Source organism: Neophocaena asiaeorientalis, unplaced genomic scaffold (genome assembly GCF_003031525.2).
Source record: "Neophocaena asiaeorientalis asiaeorientalis breed wild unplaced genomic scaffold, Neophocaena_asiaeorientalis_V1.1 scaffold698, whole genome shotgun sequence".
In the NCBI taxonomy this organism is placed as follows: domain Eukaryota; kingdom Metazoa; phylum Chordata; class Mammalia; order Artiodactyla; family Phocoenidae; genus Neophocaena; species Neophocaena asiaeorientalis.
In genome coordinates this window covers 19,902-37,796 of record NW_020171993.1, presented here as the reverse complement: position 1 = coordinate 37,796, position 17,895 = coordinate 19,902, and the positions used below count along the sequence as shown (strand labels likewise).

At 43.8% G+C, this 17,895-nt stretch overlaps 1 protein-coding gene across 1 annotated transcript in view; it reads left to right on the top strand.

Moving 5' to 3' along the window:
• The window catches only part of RHOJ (ras homolog family member J), an 81,750-nt gene that overhangs the window by 47,842 nt on the left and 16,013 nt on the right, over window positions 1-17,895 (top strand). Inside the window, exon 2 of the mRNA XM_024748449.1 lies at window positions 12,509-12,567. Within this exon, the coding sequence (XP_024604217.1) occupies window positions 12,509-12,567 (59 nt within the window). The remainder of the gene's footprint in view (window positions 1-12,508; window positions 12,568-17,895) is intronic.

Sequence of the window (17,895 nt, the reverse complement as noted above, 5' to 3'; positions counted from 1 at the left end):
CTGATGCCAATTAGAATAACCCACTCCCTTCCCAAGTCCTCTTTCCTTCCTCTCCATCTTATTTCTCACTCCCACCCTCATTTTTCTCCCCAGAAAATTTGACTTCTTTTTCTCCTCTTTGATATGGTAATTTCTCTGTAGTTAGTGGCAAAGCCTCCCCAGCTCCACTGCCCTACCAGGTCTTGCATGCCTAACTTCACATTCTCTAGACCACAGTGCTAGTGGCCTGTGGTATTCACACCCCTCCACAATGCAGTCCTGATCCTGTGTCCACACAGCTTCCACGGGCACAACCTCCTTTTGCTTTTGACCAGTTAGTGATGACTCAGAAGGACCATCATCTTCTCTCTATCCACTTTCTACCCTTGAGCCTTTCACCTTGTGGTCTAGCAGAGTCTGCAGTTCCATCTACCTATGGTGTCCTTGACAATGTGGTTATTTAAACTGCTGACTGTCTGTGGGTTCCAGGAGAAAGACATGGTGCTACTATCCTAAGAGTCTGGCAAACAACCCCTTGACTTATAAAACAAATACCTGAATTATAAACGTGTCAGGGACACAAGAACAGATATTATAAATGTTTATTATCCTTCCCTTCCCCCTTTTGCTGAAGAGAGAAAGTGCCTTTGGCTACTCAGATTTCCTCTCCTCCAAAGCCCAAAGGAGAGCGCCAATCAAGACTTGGCTTTCTTGTGTGGCAGAAAGAGACCAGGATATTTACAGAAGGTGTGCTGGTGATGAACGGAGAGAAGGGGCAAAACTTCAAGGCTGTGGTAGGTTGAGAAAAGTACTGAGAAAAAGATGATTTTAAGAGGCAGTGCTATGGTTTATAATTTGAATCCTCCTTTGGCATCTTTATCTTTCACTTAAGGTTAGAATGGTTTATGAGGACTTTGGCCTGTTAGTGTTGTGTGTCCTTGAATGTGAAACCACATGAGACCATATACCACATGGTTCCCCACTTATTTGTTACATTTTTTAAATACTTGAAAATGCACAGAAACTCTACTAAATTAATGGTACCTCACCTAAAATCTGACAGAAAAGCAAAAACATGAATAAGAATTCAAAGCCTCACATTGCTAATCCACTGACCCAGTTGACCTCAGGTGCCAAGCTTTTCATGAGCCTCTTTCTAGCTTTGGGTGACAATGCACACCACAGGTTCTGATGGTAGCTGACATTTGGGGCATCCCTTTACTGGCTACGAACATCTCCTTGATGGGACTGACTAGCCATGAACTTTACATTGCTAACAAGCATCCCCAAAATTATACTTTTCTTTTTAGATGGTTTGAAGAAAATCAATTGGGGAAAAACATGTGAAGAAGGACATAAAAGTGGTAGATGTTACCCTATGCAAATTCTGAGGAAATACTTAATAAAGTTATACAAGACGGTCTCTTAGATATTCATTGCAGAAAAGAGCCAAGAACTATTTATCTCAAATTGTTACACATCCTCCTTTGATCATAATTAACCAGCAACTATTAATATTTCTTGACAGTTCTTAAGAACTAGAAAATAAATACGCTACCTGTAAAGAACCCCATATTAGACTAAGATAAATGAAATAAATAAAGGGAGAAAACCACAAGTACATAAAATTCTAGGATCCTGAATAACAAAGAGGCAAATGAGTAAATATAATCCAGGACAACAACCATACACGAAAGTAGAAAACAGAGAAAAACCACTTAATGTTCTCCAAATAATCTTGTAATACTTTGGAGAAGAAGTTATTGAGAGCAGAAACACACTGCTCTAAATATTCACTTGACTGACTGGTTTATTTCACTCTGCCTAGACAGTGTTGTATATTTAGAACCAATTTACTGCTGTTGTCTTTACAGCTCATATATTTCTTTTGGTTTGCAACAAATACATTTGGCAGATTCCAACATCCTCAAATGCACAGTATTTTCTTGGTACCTACGAAATGCAAATATAGGTAGAACATTAGTGGTTCATCATAATTCTCTGAAAATGATGAGCTGCTCTGTAATACACAGTTCATAAACCTCCACTGCGGTAGACCTATTCATCACATGTTCCTCCTCATAAAAATATAAGCTTGGTCCTACAACCTAAAGTAAATCTGGATAAGCCTAAAACAAAATTAGAGAGTCAGCCAAGAAGAAATGGTAGAACTTCCGTGATGGGAGACAATTTAGATGACGTTGACTCCAATCTACATATAACAGTGATAAGAACAACAAAATAAACACAATTTTTAAGCACCCAAATATCTTTTTTTTTTCTGATTTACATGTTCATGGTAATCAAGTATGGAAAAAATAAAAAGTGTTTCCTATAAATATTTTTACCTATTCAATATAGAATTTTATCTCCTACTCCCTAGGCATTATATCCTAAATATTTTACCTCACTGTTCTTTCAATGTTTCCATTGTAAGGTTGTTCCATAACTGATAAGGGCCAATCCCCAACTGCTGAACATTTAGGTTGTTTCCAACTGTTACTATTATAAACCATTGGTGATACATAGTCTCTTATACGTGTGTATTCTTGCACACTTGTATGATTTTGCCTGAGGATACATTGCAGAAACAGGATTGCCGAGTCAGAGGGAGACCCCTGGTTAGACTTTTGATCTGTACTGCCAAACGACTTGACAGAAAAATTGAATCAATTTACATATCCTCCAGCAGCATATACATGCCACCTCTTTATGTATTCACCAGCTCTGGGTGTCATTCTCTTCATCTTTGCCAATTTGACAAGCCAAAGATTGCATCTTGTTTAATTTGATTTTTTTTACTCCAATATTCATTGGCCCTTTATTTACTTGTAAATTTTCTATACTCTTTATATATTTTCTTTTGTTTTAATTATTATTCTTGTTAATCAGAAAGCACCCTTATGCATAAAAAATAATAAACTTCTTGACCATTTTTCACAATATATGTGAACATATGTGACTTTTTTAGTCAATATATCAATCATTTTCTTTATGGTTTTTTTCATTTGCTTTTATATTTTCAGGGTCTTTTTTATTTCCAAACAGTAACCAACTATCTAAATGCCATATATTGACTACTTCATCTTTCCCCATTGCCATTTACCATATACTAAATCCTTACATATGTAGCATAGGTTCAGTGGCTGAGATTCCTGTTCTGGATCATTGATTCTTGTGCTGATGTTATACTGCTTTAATAACTTTATAATACATGCTAACATACATTAGCACAATTATCCTGTCATTCTTTTTTATTAGCTATTCTCCCCAACTAAATTTTGAATATAACTGCTATAATCACTCTGTCATGTTCCCAATTCAAAAATTCTATTGGAATTACTATAAACATATTAAATTGAGAAGATCTAACATCTACGATACAGAGCTTCCCACCCTAAACCATGAGCTGTTTCCCCATTTTTCTTCTTTTATGTTTCTCAGCAAGTAATGGGAAGACCCTTTTTCATAAAGGTCTTCCCATTACTAGACACTTTATAGTTTGTGTTGTCCTTGTGAAAAGGATATTTTCTAAGTAGTTACAGCTGGTACCTGATAGAACTTTTATGAGCCTAATAATTCATTGAATACTCTTCACAGGAACACACTATTCCACTTTTTTTTTTTTTTTTTTTGCGGTACGCGGGCCTCTCACTGTTGTGGCCTCTCCCGTTGCGGAGCACAGGCTCCGGACGCGCAGGCTCAGCAGCCATGGCTCACGGGCCCAGCCGCTCCGCGGCATGTGGGATCTTCCCGGACCGGGGCACGAACCTGTGTGCCCTGCATCGGCAGGCAGACTCTCAACCACTGTGCTACCAGGGAAGCCCCCACACTATTCCACTTTTATCATCACCTAGGTGTTTGAATTTCCTTAGTGACTATTTCTAGACAAGGAGGGGAAAGGACTGCTGCTACACACAGACCATCTTGTGCCTGTATTGTGTGTCAGATAGGATCAGATAATATCTGTGTAGCATTTTATAAATTTTAACTTTTTTTCACTTATATTACCTCATCTGTTATTCACAAAACCATCTAAAGTGGACAGGATGCTCTAGAGTAATCGAGCTTATTATTCTTCTCATCTTAAAGATGAGAAAACTGAAATTCAGATCTGAATCACTCACTTGAGAGTCTGATAAAAATGCAGACTTCTGGGCCCCACCCCAGACCTACTTCCTTGGAATCTAGGGGTGAGATGTGAAACCAGGGACTCTGTGTTTTTTAAATTAGCTTCCCCAACTTAAAACTAGCTTCCCCAACCTAAATGCCCATCGACAGACGAATGGATACAGAAGTTGTGGTACATACATACAATGGAATATTACTCAGCCATAAAAAGGAACGAAATTGGGTCATTTGTAGAGACGTGGATGGGTCTAGAGACTGTCATACAGAGTGAAGTAAGTCAGAAAGAGAAAAACAAATATCGTATGTTAGCGCATATATATGGAACCTAGAAAAATGGTACAGATGAACCGGTTTGCAGGGCAGAAATAGAGGCACAGATGTAGAGAACAAACGTATGGACACCAAGGGGGGAAAGCGGCGGGGGGTGGGGGTGGGGGTGGGATGAATTGGGAGATTGGGATTGACATGTATACAGTGATGTGTATAAAATGGATAACTAATAAGAACCTGCTGTATAAAAAAATAAATAAAATTCTAAAATTAAAAAAAAAAAACTAGCTTCCCCTGGTGACTCCCGTGAAACATCGATTTCACCAAGTCAAGGTCAAGGCTGAAAATAAAAGTTTCTGCCTCTAAATTAGGTATTGATTCCACCATACCTCCATTGTAAGGTTGGCAGCTTAATTATTATGGGTTTCTAGTAATGTATGAATGTCACTGAAGGAGCTGGCTTTTTTTTTTTTTAAGTATCTCTTTATACAGAGGATCATGCAAAAAGCACACCCTGGTTTGCAGACCACACACCTCAATGTGCAGGCTTCACTTATAATTCAGTCACTGCTTCCCAAAGTCCTAATCAAAAGACAGCTCCCCTGTACTCTGTAGTTCATGCCGGGGAGCCAGGCTACTATGGCTTATATGGCCACAGTGAACCTCAGGACACCTTGCCAATGGTCCTGCCCCACTGACGGAGTCTGGCAGCCCTGTAGCTGGTGAAAGTTGCCTGGAAAAGTGGCAGAGTACCCCAGACACTGATCCCACCCAGCGGAGCCACATTTCCATGGCATCCCCTCGTAAAAGGCAGGCCAGCTTTAGCGTAGGGCACCACTGCTGATGAACTCATCCTACCACTACTACTACCACCCAGAAAAGCTCATGGTGACCCTTTGGGAAAGGCCAAAGACTCAGCTGGAGAAAATATATGCCTCAGAGAAAACCTCCGCTTTAGTTGGAATTTAATTCACTTTTCCGTCACTCAACCAATATTTATGGAGCCACATGCCAGGCCCGTGCTAGATCTTGGTACATGAAGATAAACAGCACACAGCACTTTAAGGCCCAATGGGCAAGTAAGCATGGAAAGACACTTAAGGTAGTTGGAGGACATCAAGGAGGCGTTACAAAAGTGAGTTTTCCAGGTTATGGAAGTTTTCCAGGCTGACAGGTGTGGGGAAAGCATTCCAGAATTTCTTTTCCAGATTTTCAGAGGGAACAACTTGAGCAAAGGCATTGTGAGTATAACAGACTGCAAGGGCTTCCCTGGTGGCACAGTGGTTGAGAGTCTGCCTGCAGATGCAGGGGACTCGGGTTCGTGCCCTGGTCCGGGAAGATCCCACATGCCACGGAGCGGCTGGGCCCGTGAGCCATGGCTGCTGAGCCTGCGTATCCGGAGCCTGTGCTCTGCGACAGGAGAGGCCACAGCAGTGAGAGGCCCATGTACCACAAAAAAAAAAGAAACAAAAACAGATTGCAAGAAGTTTGGATTGTGGGAGGGTAAAATAATAGGAGAGATCTGGAAAGGTAAACCAGAGGCCAGGTTACAAGGACATTGTACACTCTTGGAAAGTATTTGAATTTTATCTCGGAGATGATTGAGAGCCACAGCTATGTTAAGCCTGAGAAATGAATGAGCCTGGAGAAATGAATGTTGATTAGGAGACTTTTGCAATTGACAAGGTTGGGGGTTGCATGAGGACAGTTACACAGATGGTAAAGATGAGTCCGAGTATCTAGAGATACTTAGCAGGTAGAATTGGCAGGATGTAGAGACCAAATGAATGTTGGGGAAGGAAGGGTGAGGCCAAGCAAGACTCTAAAATCCCAGGATGTGAATGTCATGGAATCGTGGCTCTGTCTTTGGTTTGGCCTCATCCCCAGCCAGTTCCAAAGGTCCTGGAACTGCACAATCTCCTCCCCCTTCCTCTTGCCTTTCACCCCCCTTCCTTTTCCTCCTCCCTCTCCTCCCTCATCAAACAAGTACTGACAAGGGTAGACCTTTCCTGAACACCCCCCCATACCCAACTTCATTCCAGCAAGCTCTGTTCCCAGAAGTACTATTAAGAAGCCATTTGCTCCCTGATGTCACCTTGTATTCGTGTTAGCTTTCTTGTACACAATTTTTATAGTCATGATCTTCTTTTCTCCTCAAACTTCCAGTAAGAACTGAGAACATAGGGAAGCTGTAACTTGCTCAGTATCCCAGAGTTTGTTCACAGTGAGTTCAGGCCTCCAGCCAGTCCTTCTGCCTTAAAATCTGGGGTGGTTACACTACAGACTAAACAAACAACTACAAACTAAATCCCCTGTTGCAATAGCCATACCTAAAGGAGAAAAGAAACATGACCAGGGATGGAGATGCATGGCAGAGGTACGTTCCCCTGTTCAAAAGGAACTCTTATTACTGTAGGAGGAATATACACACCTAACGAAAGAAAACCCTCAGCTCAGTGTCCTAATGGATTCTCGGGGAGACTGTTTGGTTTTCCCCTCAGTCTTTATTCTGTGGAAACAGGACCTCACACCAGTACCTCAAATAAGAGACTTGCCTGAACAACTTTTACTTCACACACACACAGGCTGATGCTTAGGAAACAAGAGGCATTCTCTGCAAAGAAAGGAAATGAGCTGGCTGAGGGGGGCCAGTGTAGATGGATGAGGTTTTCAAGCCGCCTTAACAGGAACACGTTAAGTTGGAAGGATGAAACCCCACCAGGAAGGAATTCACCACCATTCATATTTATGAAAGTGTATTATCTATTTCTAGTTTCATTCTGTTTTCTAGCTTATTTTAATTTGAGGGAAATGTCATCCCAGATGCCTCTGAGTTGCTTCCTTATAAAATGAACATGCACGTTTGTGAGGCTTAACCCACGTCACAACACACACAAGCAGCTCCTAAGAGCGGACCCTGGTGCTAGGTGAGTCACAGTCCCAGATGGGATCTTCTAGAAAGGAGGAGGAGCTGGGGATGAGAGTCAGTTCAGAGAGGGAAAAGGTCAGCGAACACTGCTGAAGATAGTCAGCAAGCATGACGAGGGTCAGAATTGAGATTTTTCATTTAAACTCTCCTTTTTTTGCAGCACCCCAGACATAGACAAACTGTAGTGGTGATTACCCTTGACTCTGGAATAGCTAATAAAGAGTTTTTATACCCCTTTAGGGTAAAGACAATGTGTCTATCTTCCAGGTGAGGGTGAAACCTACTGACCTACCCAACATCTCACCAAATGAGTAGATAGCTAAGTATGGACTTGAATTCGGACGTGAAGAAAAATTATCTGGAACTTGGATATAAGGCTGAGAACATGCAACTGTCCATGCTAAGGCAGTGTTCAACACCCTTCCCCCAAGGCTTAGTAATCTAGGGTAACTTGCCTTTGTCTGATTCTGCTATTAACTGAAAGCTTAGATTCTCTGAAGTTACATGTTAACTTGTAAATCTTGTTGGGTCAAGATGCAAATAATTCCTGTTTAGTAGAAAGGAGAACACCAAAGCTTATCTTTTCCATAGGACAACAACCAGTTTTCCATTGAACTTAGCCATCTTATTCTAACATTTTGCTTCTGAAGTACCTATAAATGCCCAGTTCTTCAAAATGCTCTTTGAACAAGATTTATCATCTTACTGATTCTCTCATTAATGAGTTAATAAATCTTTGACATAACATCATTCTATATTTGCATGGGGCCATGTTTTTAACTTAATTAAAATTGTATTTCTTGCTATGTCTATAAATCTAGTGTTTCTTCCTCCAAAATAGTGCCTAGGATGGTACTAAAGGTACTATTAGTACCTTTAGTACCATCCTAATACATTTAGGATGAGACATAGTCAGGTATGCCTCATCCTACCTGACAAATACAGTACATTTGACATGAGTGATGCAGACAGCTGGCTATGTGCTGGGAACGGAGGGGCACTGGGCATTTCCACCATGCCAGTTCTCGGGATTCATCAGATATTCATCACATCGGCTCCAAAAGATTGCTCTTGGCGGATGAGATGACCAACAAGGCAGGGGCTGTGAACCAGGTTCCTAGTGCTGCTAATGGCTGGACTTAACGGTCTGAGCTGGCTTACAGGGAATGACCAACACTTCCTCATCCAGGTTTGCAAATGACATGCAGTTTCATGAGGTGACTGAAATGCTGAGAGGGGGTGGGGCGGGGGCAGGCTCACGTCCTGCCGGAACACTTTCTCTCTGGGTGAAAGCAACTGACTCTCAGGAGAGCAAACCCACGACTTCTACTTCATTAGCACCTCACTCCAACTCATAAAATTAACCATCCAATCTGCACCAAGAACAAACACAAGGAAGCCAAGAGCTAAATGGATTTGGAGAGGAAGGCTTTCGGTTTACATACTTAACAAGCCGCTGACAACTTTTCACGCTTTATTGAGAGAACCCTCTGAGCCATTAGCAGGTCATTTGACCCACTCTCTTTAAAACCTCTCTAAGCTCAAAACAAAACACTCTAACAGCTTGGAGAATAGAAGGTGATCTGGGATTTTAGCCTGACCACTGTCTGCGGGGCAAGTTTGCTGGCTGCAGGTACTTCCCAGCAGTTAGCGTCTTGCCAGGATGCTTCAAGCTGAAGCTCTGCACATTTCGAAGGACCTCCTTCTGCCTGAGTTGCCCCTGGGGCTTCATTTCTGTTCTGTGGATTCAGCAACGACTACGTATGCCAAGAACTGTGCTGTGTACTGTGTGGGGTATGGGGTATGGAGATTGTGTCCTCAAGGGCCTACCTGTCCATTCAGAGACACAAGACATTGATCTAAATAGCTACCATTTAGCGTAGAAAGTGACCGGTAATTCACAAATATTATAAATTTGTTGTGCCATTTCACGTGCACTGGGTATACAGGGGAGAGCAAGACAGACTGTCCCTGGTCTTAGAAGAAGTGCAATAAGCATTTGTTGAAGGAGGGGAAATAACAACTTCTCAGCACCTACTGTGGGCCAGGCTGTGGGCCAGGCATTTTCTCATTTAACGTTCTCCTCACAAGTATTCTCTTTGATGGGTGACGTTCCCCCCATTTTTAACAAATAGGGAAAGTGGGGCTCAGAGGTGTTAGGTGACTTTCCCAAGGTCATACATACAGTGAATAGCAAAGATGGGATTCAAACGCAGAACCATCTGACTTAAAATATCCCGCTCTCTCAACGTCTCTACATTTCCTATGATCATTTTTAGAGCAAACCTTCCTTCTATGCTGACCTAATTCATTTCCAAACTGAGAAGCCTCAAAGAGCCCAGGTTGGCAAGCGATAAGGCATCCATTGCTAGCCCAAGATAAGGACTCACAAAGCCATTTGCATATTCCACAATATGTGAGTGATGCTTGGATCTGTCTCTGGCTGTCTGTCCCTTGATGTTCTCAGTCATCAACTGTGTGATCCATTTATCTTCCTTCTGATAAAATGGGAGAATCAAAGGGCAGAGAAGAGAGAATAAAAGTGATTTCCAGAGATGGGGGCATGAGGGCGCTGCCCTGTTCCCTCAGGATTCCTCCAGCAGGGCTGGTCCAACAGAGTAGGCAGCAAAGCTGAAAGCTGACCTGGCTTCCACCCCAAAAACCTCATCCTCCCTCCTCTCACCATTTTGCCTTAACGCAAGTAAATTTAGTTCCTTCTCTTTCGCTTTCTTTGGGAACAAGAATAATTCAGGACTTTCATAGTTTAACAAAGCCTTCAGAATAAAGGCTGTATTAGTGAGTCGGGTTGGGCCTAAGCCTACATGCCCCATCTCCCCCAGTGCACCCTGGGTAATTCTTGGCCATCCTCGCGACGCAGCTCGGACATGTCCTCCAGAAAGCCTTCTCTGACCACACTCCAGCAGGGCGCGTGTGCACGTGCAGTGGTGCCCCTTCTGCATGCTCCCCCACCCATCCGCACTGCCACCAGCAAAGTGCTCACTGCACTGCCTTGTACCCTCCTCTCCACGCTCCGTGACAGGACGAGCTGTATCTGGCCTTTACGCTCCCAACACTGAGGGCAGTCCCGGAACCCAAGAAACTCTTGAGGAAGGGAAGGACAGAAGTAAGGGAAGGCTGGGCTCAGACTCTCAGCCCGACGGCCACCTTTCCCGGGCTGGCACTCGCCTCAGGCCTGGAACAATTCTCTGCAGTCAGAGCTGCCAAGGGAGAAAAGGGCGAGGCCTGAGGAAAAGCAGGCTGGAAGGAATGTTTGTTCTCTGAGAAAACTCAAACAAGAGCTTCAGGGCTCCAGTGACAAAGGTCAGAGCCATCGCTTTGGAAATTCTGCAGCGCCCAGTGGGGCCGTGAGGGTGAGTCAGCTTCTAGTACTCGCTCCACAGATGGCCCTGCGCCTCTAAGTCGGGAGACCATCCAAGGGGGTCTCCGGAACTGCTGCCCCTAACCTGTAAGTACTGGGCTCACTAGAGGCAGGAAATTCCATGTTGTAATGGCTGGCTTTCTTCCCCTCATTCCTGATCCATGTCTAGGTGGTGAATTAGCCATTAAAGAAACAATTTAGGCAGACTTCAGGAACATCTGACTGGGTTCCAAGTGTGCAGGAAGAGGAAATTATAACAGGGCGAAGAGATCGGGGCTGCGCCATCTCACCTTCATTTCCATTGCTAGCCTGGCTTATGAAAGGAAGGAAAAATGTTTAGACGCCCCTCTTCGGTGTTGTCACTAGCGTTGGATGGAGCCGGGTTCACCCCTTAAAAACACATGTAAAAGCTCATCTGTGCAGCTGCTGCCATGTTATCAAGCTGAACACACGTTGATCTGAGTAGATTAGAAAACTTGTTCCCAGTGTCTGGGAAGGCAGTGCTTTTAAACAAGTGCTTTTCAAAGAAAGAGCCATTAAGAAGCACTTGCATACATGTAGGCCCTGAACCTGAAAACAAATAAAAGTCAGATCAGTACCAAAGCTCCGAGCAGTAGACTAGAGGATTTGGCTGGCATGTTTTAGAGATATGGTTATAAAAGGTTGCTATTCCATGTATCTTTCGTTTCCTGCACAGCTAATGGTGGGAAATCAGACATCACTTTTATGTTGGACTTGCACATTTGTATTGAAATATGGTCGACTCACAATAACGTGTTAGTTTTAGGGGAACAGTGTAGTGATTCAGTTATTTTTTCTGATTATATTTCATTATAGGTTATTATAAGATAGTGAATGTGAATCCCTGCATTTGTACATTTTTTAATCAACTAGGAAAAATCACATTCTCCTTCATATTTTACTTTCTTTTTCCAAAAAGAGATTAAATTTCTGTGGAAATTTAAATCTGCTCTTTCCATTCACCAGGAGAATCATATTAATCTTGCCTTCGATTTGTTCAATCTCAGTTTAGTTTCAAGTTGAGCCTTTATTTCATTTCCAGCCATGTAAAGAGCAGCTGGTATCCCTCTATTACCTCCCACTTTTGGACGTCGTTGCTTGGCAAGGCAATAAGCCTGCTGAGTAAATCAAACTCTCTACTTTGCACTCTATATATGCCCTTCAGTTATGTGAGATGAAACCCATATACCACACCTCCTTCTGCAACTAAGATTCAAACTGTAATGAATCAGTTGAGCTAAAGCACAGAGATATTGAATAAAAACACTTTTTGAAATAAATGTTAAGCCCTTCGCATTTCATTATTAGCTTTGCCTTATAGGCTATAACATAGGCAGGTGGGTTAATATCCTTTGTTTTCAGGGTCTTTGAATATTTTGATGACAAATAAAAGCCGAGAGATTTCTAACAGAAAGGTTGTTTACACGAGTCTATATCCCGAAAGGCGGCTCAAACCAAATGAAAGAAGAAAATAAACTAACCAAGAAAGAGTCCAGCATCCTTTCCCTTCAGGAGCTTGACATTACAGGGCCTAATCAGGATCAGTGAACAGCCGGCCTAGTGGCACCAATAGTATTCACCTCGGTTGAGACATTTGGACTTGGCTCAGCCCATCTGCTCTCACTGCAGCCCAAGGTTGCCTTTCATTTGGCAAGCATGCTGTCAACTTGGTTTCGAATATACACGGGTGAGGCATATGCTTGTCCTTGCTGCCCAAGGAGATGCTGGCATAGAGAAACGTGAAGACTCCTGATTGAAGCTTGCATTTACAGACTCTCCTCTTTTCTCTTCTCCCCTAGTTACTGTGACAGTGGGAGGCAAGCAACACTTGCTCGGACTGTATGACACCGCAGGACAGGTACATTTTTCTTACCTTGATTCATTAAGAGTTTTTTTTTGGGGGGGCGGGGCAGGAAGAATGATCCATTTGGCCAGGCATATGGGAACTCACGGTACAGATATTACCTCCTCTGATCACTTGGGGCAAATTTATTGTCTACCTAAATGACAACCAAAATATTTTGAATATCTTAAAATTTTCAATTACAGAAAACTAAATCATTGTAGGATTCAAGGTGTTGACAGGCAAATAACCATTCATTTATTGATTGACGACCACTAACCAAAATACCATATTTGGCCAAGAGTTCCAATTTCTTCCTACCCATACCAATTCCAGATCCAGGATTACTGAGTCAATTTCATAAATTTTAGTTTCACCCATTATTTTTTTTCATGTTATATTCTTTGCCTGCTCTTTATTTGAATTGCCTAACAAGCTGTGGAAAGGTACAAAAAGAGATAGGAGATGGGGATCAAGGAGTAGGAAGAAGATGGATTAAGTGTTAGAAGGAAGAAAATCCAGGATCCTGGATGTTTTCCCAAAGTGAGGGTCAACCCCTGAATAACTGGGGTTAACTCTAAATTCTCCAAGATTCCTGAAATATGCTCATTCTGTCAGAAATATTTCTTCAAGTTGGAGAACCTGGCCAGACAATAATGTTAAGGCAATGGACCAGAACCCTCAGTTAGCACATGCTCTGCTTGGCTGAAATTGCTGCTTTATCTTTTTTTTCCTTGCATCCCACGCTCCACTACAAAAAAGTTTCTAATGTTACAAGTTCATGGGCTAGAGGGGAAGCGGTTAAGCAACTGATGGTTATGGCCCAATTTCTTTGACAGAACTTTTGGTACCATACATCCTGGGTCATTTATTTAGGTCAAAATCAGCAGGTTGTTCAGTCTGTCCAAATTCATACATCTTAAGTCCTTTGGAGCGAACATTAGACCATGCTTATTCCCACTGTGAGTTTCCTGGTAACTGTTCTTTGTAGTTATGCATTTGTCTAGATTTTTTTCACAATTATCTGGAGATATGTCTTTTCGCTCAATTTGATACCTCTATACTAAAAAAAAAAATCATAATAAATAAAATTCTCTTTAGGATTTCTGTGTGCATTTGCAAGAACCACTGTATCAATGCCTGTGGAACATGAAAGTCAGATGTTGGGCAGGCCCAGGCAGTGGAGAACTTGGAAAATCTAGCACCAGACTCAAGGCTCTTAAAAGCCTCCAGTTTCCCCTCGCTGGCTGATGGGTGTTTTAGCTCTCAGGAACTGGAGAATAGAGGAGACCTCTCGCATCAATACCGAGACACACGACTAGAAAAGGATGCCCACAGATGCCCAGATTGGAAAGGTGATTTGGCTCCTTTGAGCTAAGGTACAGGGCTTCAGTGCAGCTCATGCTTGACTGCCCCTCCACCAGAAATCGTTCCAGCAATAGAGGGAGACTGCTCTTCAGGCTGGAGTTGCCTACCCTCATTCAATCACACAGTCATTGGGGTGTCCCCATCCATCAGGGACTCACAGCCTGAAAAAAGAGCTTATACCCTTTTCCTCCATAATCATATTTTATTAATATAATCCAGTTTGAAAAATTCAATACAGCAAGGATTATTGCCTGATTCTGAAATCTCTTTCTGTTTCCCTTGCCTTCTAAAACTGCTCTCTGTGCCCCTCGTGCCCACGCAGTTCTCCCCAGTTCTACAGCAATCCACCGCAATTGTTTGCTTCTGTGCGTTAATTGCCCCCAGAACAGCCTCCCTGGCCTCTATTTAATTTTGAATCCAATAAAACTGCATAAAAGCAGTTTAATTATTCTTTCCCACTGCTCTGTCCTTAGAAAAATTTAATAATACTAGTATAGGAGTTGAGACTCTAAGGCAGAGGAAAAAATATCTTTAAACTCCAAATTGACCCAAACCTCTGACACAGAAGAAAGTGATGAGCACCGATAGAATATAACAACAAATGGTTTATAGATATTTCTTCAATTTAACTTTCACTTTAATGCTTTCCACCAGCTACTCTGAAAGCCCAGAGGTGGACAAGGTTCATAGGGGAGCGTAAAGCACGGGGAGAAGAAATCAGAACACATCTTAAAGCTCCTTATAGGACTAAAATTCTATGATTAGGACCCTTAAAAATGACCTTGAGAATGCCTAAAAGAACCGGAATAATTAAGCAAAACAACTTGAGGCTAGACCTAAGGGAGACCTCTCAGCAGTAAAGGACTGTTGGGTATTGGGATGCATTCCACTGAAGGATGACGCATATGAATAATTCATTTTGTGGAACAGTGGTTCTCAAGCTTGAGCAGGGATCAGAATCACCTGTAGGGCTTGTTAAAACCCAGTCACTGGGCCCCACCTGCAGTGTTGCTGATTCTACACGTCTGGGATGGTGCCTAAGTATTAATACTTACATTTCTGACAGGCTTCCCAGTGATGCTGTTGCTGGTCTGTATACCATACTTTGAGAACCACGGTTCTAGAACCTTACCACTCAGAGTCTGGTCCACCAACCAGCAGCATTGCCAGGGACCTTATTAGAAATGCAGAACCTCAGGCTCTGTCCCCAGCCTACTGAATCTGAAGATGCAGTTGAAGAAGATCTCCAGGTGATTCATATGCACATTAAAATTTAAGAATCATGACCCTCAGAGTCTTTGGTGGTTGAAACATTGTTCCTAATGTTAGGAGGATGGGGTGGAAAATAACCATTACCCAAGTTGATTCCCATGGTTCTACAACTCTACCAATAAGTCTCAGTGACAAATTTAATTTAGAAGCATTGTCCCAACATTTCCATTGCCAGCCTCAAGGAGGATGATCTAGCCTCCTCAGTTATATTCGAACAAATGTTGCTGAGGTCACATGGCTAAGGAAGATCTATACTAATTCAAAATTATTCATCTGGTCAGAATTACTAACAAGGAAGAGCGGCGACCTCAAAACCAATTGATTAATCCCTGAGCCACAAAAAAAAGAAATAAGTCTCTGAATCTGGCTATAGGGTTCCATCTTGCTGTGAATAATTAGATTTTCTCGCATGAACAAATCAAGGAGCAGTGCCCCTCATCTTTGTCCTGAGCTAACTGTGGCTCAGAGTTAACAAAAACAACTTCAAGAAGCACATGTGTTCGGAAAGATAAACTGATAGGAGCTCGTTATTTCTACCCTCAAAGCCAGCCCTGGACAAAATCACTCGACCTGGTTCCCTCCACTTCGCCACACCTGGTCACCTCAGGCATCACTGCAGCCCCGCCAGCCTCGCCTGACACACGCTTGCAGCACTGCACGAGCCAGCCAAGCATCTGCTGAAGGCAGGTTATAATGAAGTTCACGTGCAAACACGGCCAGCACGTGGCAGCTGCTATTAAGCATTAGCTCTCTCCCCAGGCCCCTGAAACAAACTGATACTTGGACTTTGAGTGGAGTCTTTTGAAGACAAAGAGCCTTCAGAACTCTGCTTCATCTGTTGGGTAGAATTCCAAACAGTCGGTTAGGCAATGAAGTGAGGGGTTTTTGTACAGGGTGACTCGGCATGGTACCCACTCAGCTCACAGTGGGGAGGCAATAAGGCCTGGTCTGTAAACCAGATCTATTTAGGTCCTGCCAACCCAGCCTGTGTGACTCTTGCCCCTCCTAAGTGCATTACGGAGAGTCTCTCTGAAAGGGATTTCTAGAGCTCAGATCTTTGGCTTGACTACAGAGAGTCTGAGAGCCGACTTTTAAATGATGTGATTGCAGGCCAGTTTCTTTAGAGTGTGTCACGAGGGAGAGCAGGAAGCTGGGGTGGGGATACTGCCGCAAGCCTGGGTACTGGCCAGCTAAGGAATGCCAGAGTGGGAGAGGGGCGTTTCCCAGGTCACGGCCTTGAACCAGGCATCCTCCCACCCCTCAGCCAACCACCTAGACTGGAACCACTCCCGGTACTAAGACACCTTGTCTCTTTCTCTCGTGGGCCCTGGCCTCCAGGAGCAATGTGGGTAAAACCCTGCTGTGATTGTGGCCTCTCAGGCCAAACTCCAGGATGGACGTATCTCAAAAGCAACATTTGCAAAAGTGGCAGTTAGCAGCGGTACCAGGGAGGAATGAGAATCTCCTGGTGTCAGGAGCCTGGCTTCTCAGCAGGATAAACCCCTGAGCTCTCTGCACACAAGCACTGCTGGATCAGGGGCCGTCTGCTGGCGGCCAAGCACAGAATGGTGTCTGTCACTGAGGACCACAGCAGCCCAGCTGTCACTGGTGACCATGAAAATTGGGAAGCAGGAAGGCCATCAGCTGTACCCCTCACTCAGCCAGGGCTGCACACCACACGTCTTCACCTGTCCTGGATTCTGAAACCCTTCTCCTCCCCTTCTCCCTGCCCCCTGCCCCCGCAAGGGCTGAAGAGAGAGACATAAGGACCAGGCAGGGAGGCCAAGTACACCTGGGGTTCATTAATGGCAACCTGGAAGGACAGGAGCCTTCCTCTTTGCTATCGGCTGACCCAATAGGCCATCTGGATTTGAACCCAGAGAATACGTCTCCCTAGCCCATGTTCTTAAACACTCTGGCGCACTCCTGCCCTACGTGTGCTGTGTCCACATCTTCCAAACCAAGCCTGACAGATATGAGTGTACTTATGGGAGAATATGAGAGTGAGAATGTGTTGAAAATCTGGGGTAAATACCATTAAACCAACAGGGCTTGGAAGCAGAATTCCATTTCCAATTTAACATAGGTATGGGGGTGAGGAGCGGGGGAGGGGATGCTCAGTGCAACGCTCCTAGCCTCTCCAAGTGTGGTCCCCGGACCAGCAGTATCAGCACCACCTGGAAACCTGTTACAAACGCAGATTCTCAGACTTCATCCCAGGCCCGCTGCTGAATAAGAATGTGCGTTTGAACAGGATCCCCAGGCGATTTAAATGTGCGTAAAGCTTGAGAAGGGCTGGTCTGATGGCTTCACTTGCTCACCACTGTGCCATCATGATGCGGCTGTTCCAGGCATATTTCGAGCCCAAGGTGTTCGGCCCGTCTGAGGCTGAGGCGGTCCCTGAACTTTTCTTGTTTGATAATCACCCACAGTTACCCCAGAACACCAGATTGCCTTAAGACAAAACACTCTCCTGCCTTTGGAGTGAAGTTGGGTGGAAAGCACTCAAAAGCCTACTTTGGGCTTCCCTGGTGGCGCAGTGGTTGAGAGTCCGCCTGCCGATGCAGGGGACACGGGTTCGTGCCCCGGTCCGGGAAGATTCCACATGCCGCGGAGCGGCTGGGCCTGTGAGCCATGGCCACTGGGCCTGCAGGTCCGGAGCCTGTGCTCCGCAACGGGAGAGGCCACGACAGTGAGAGGCCC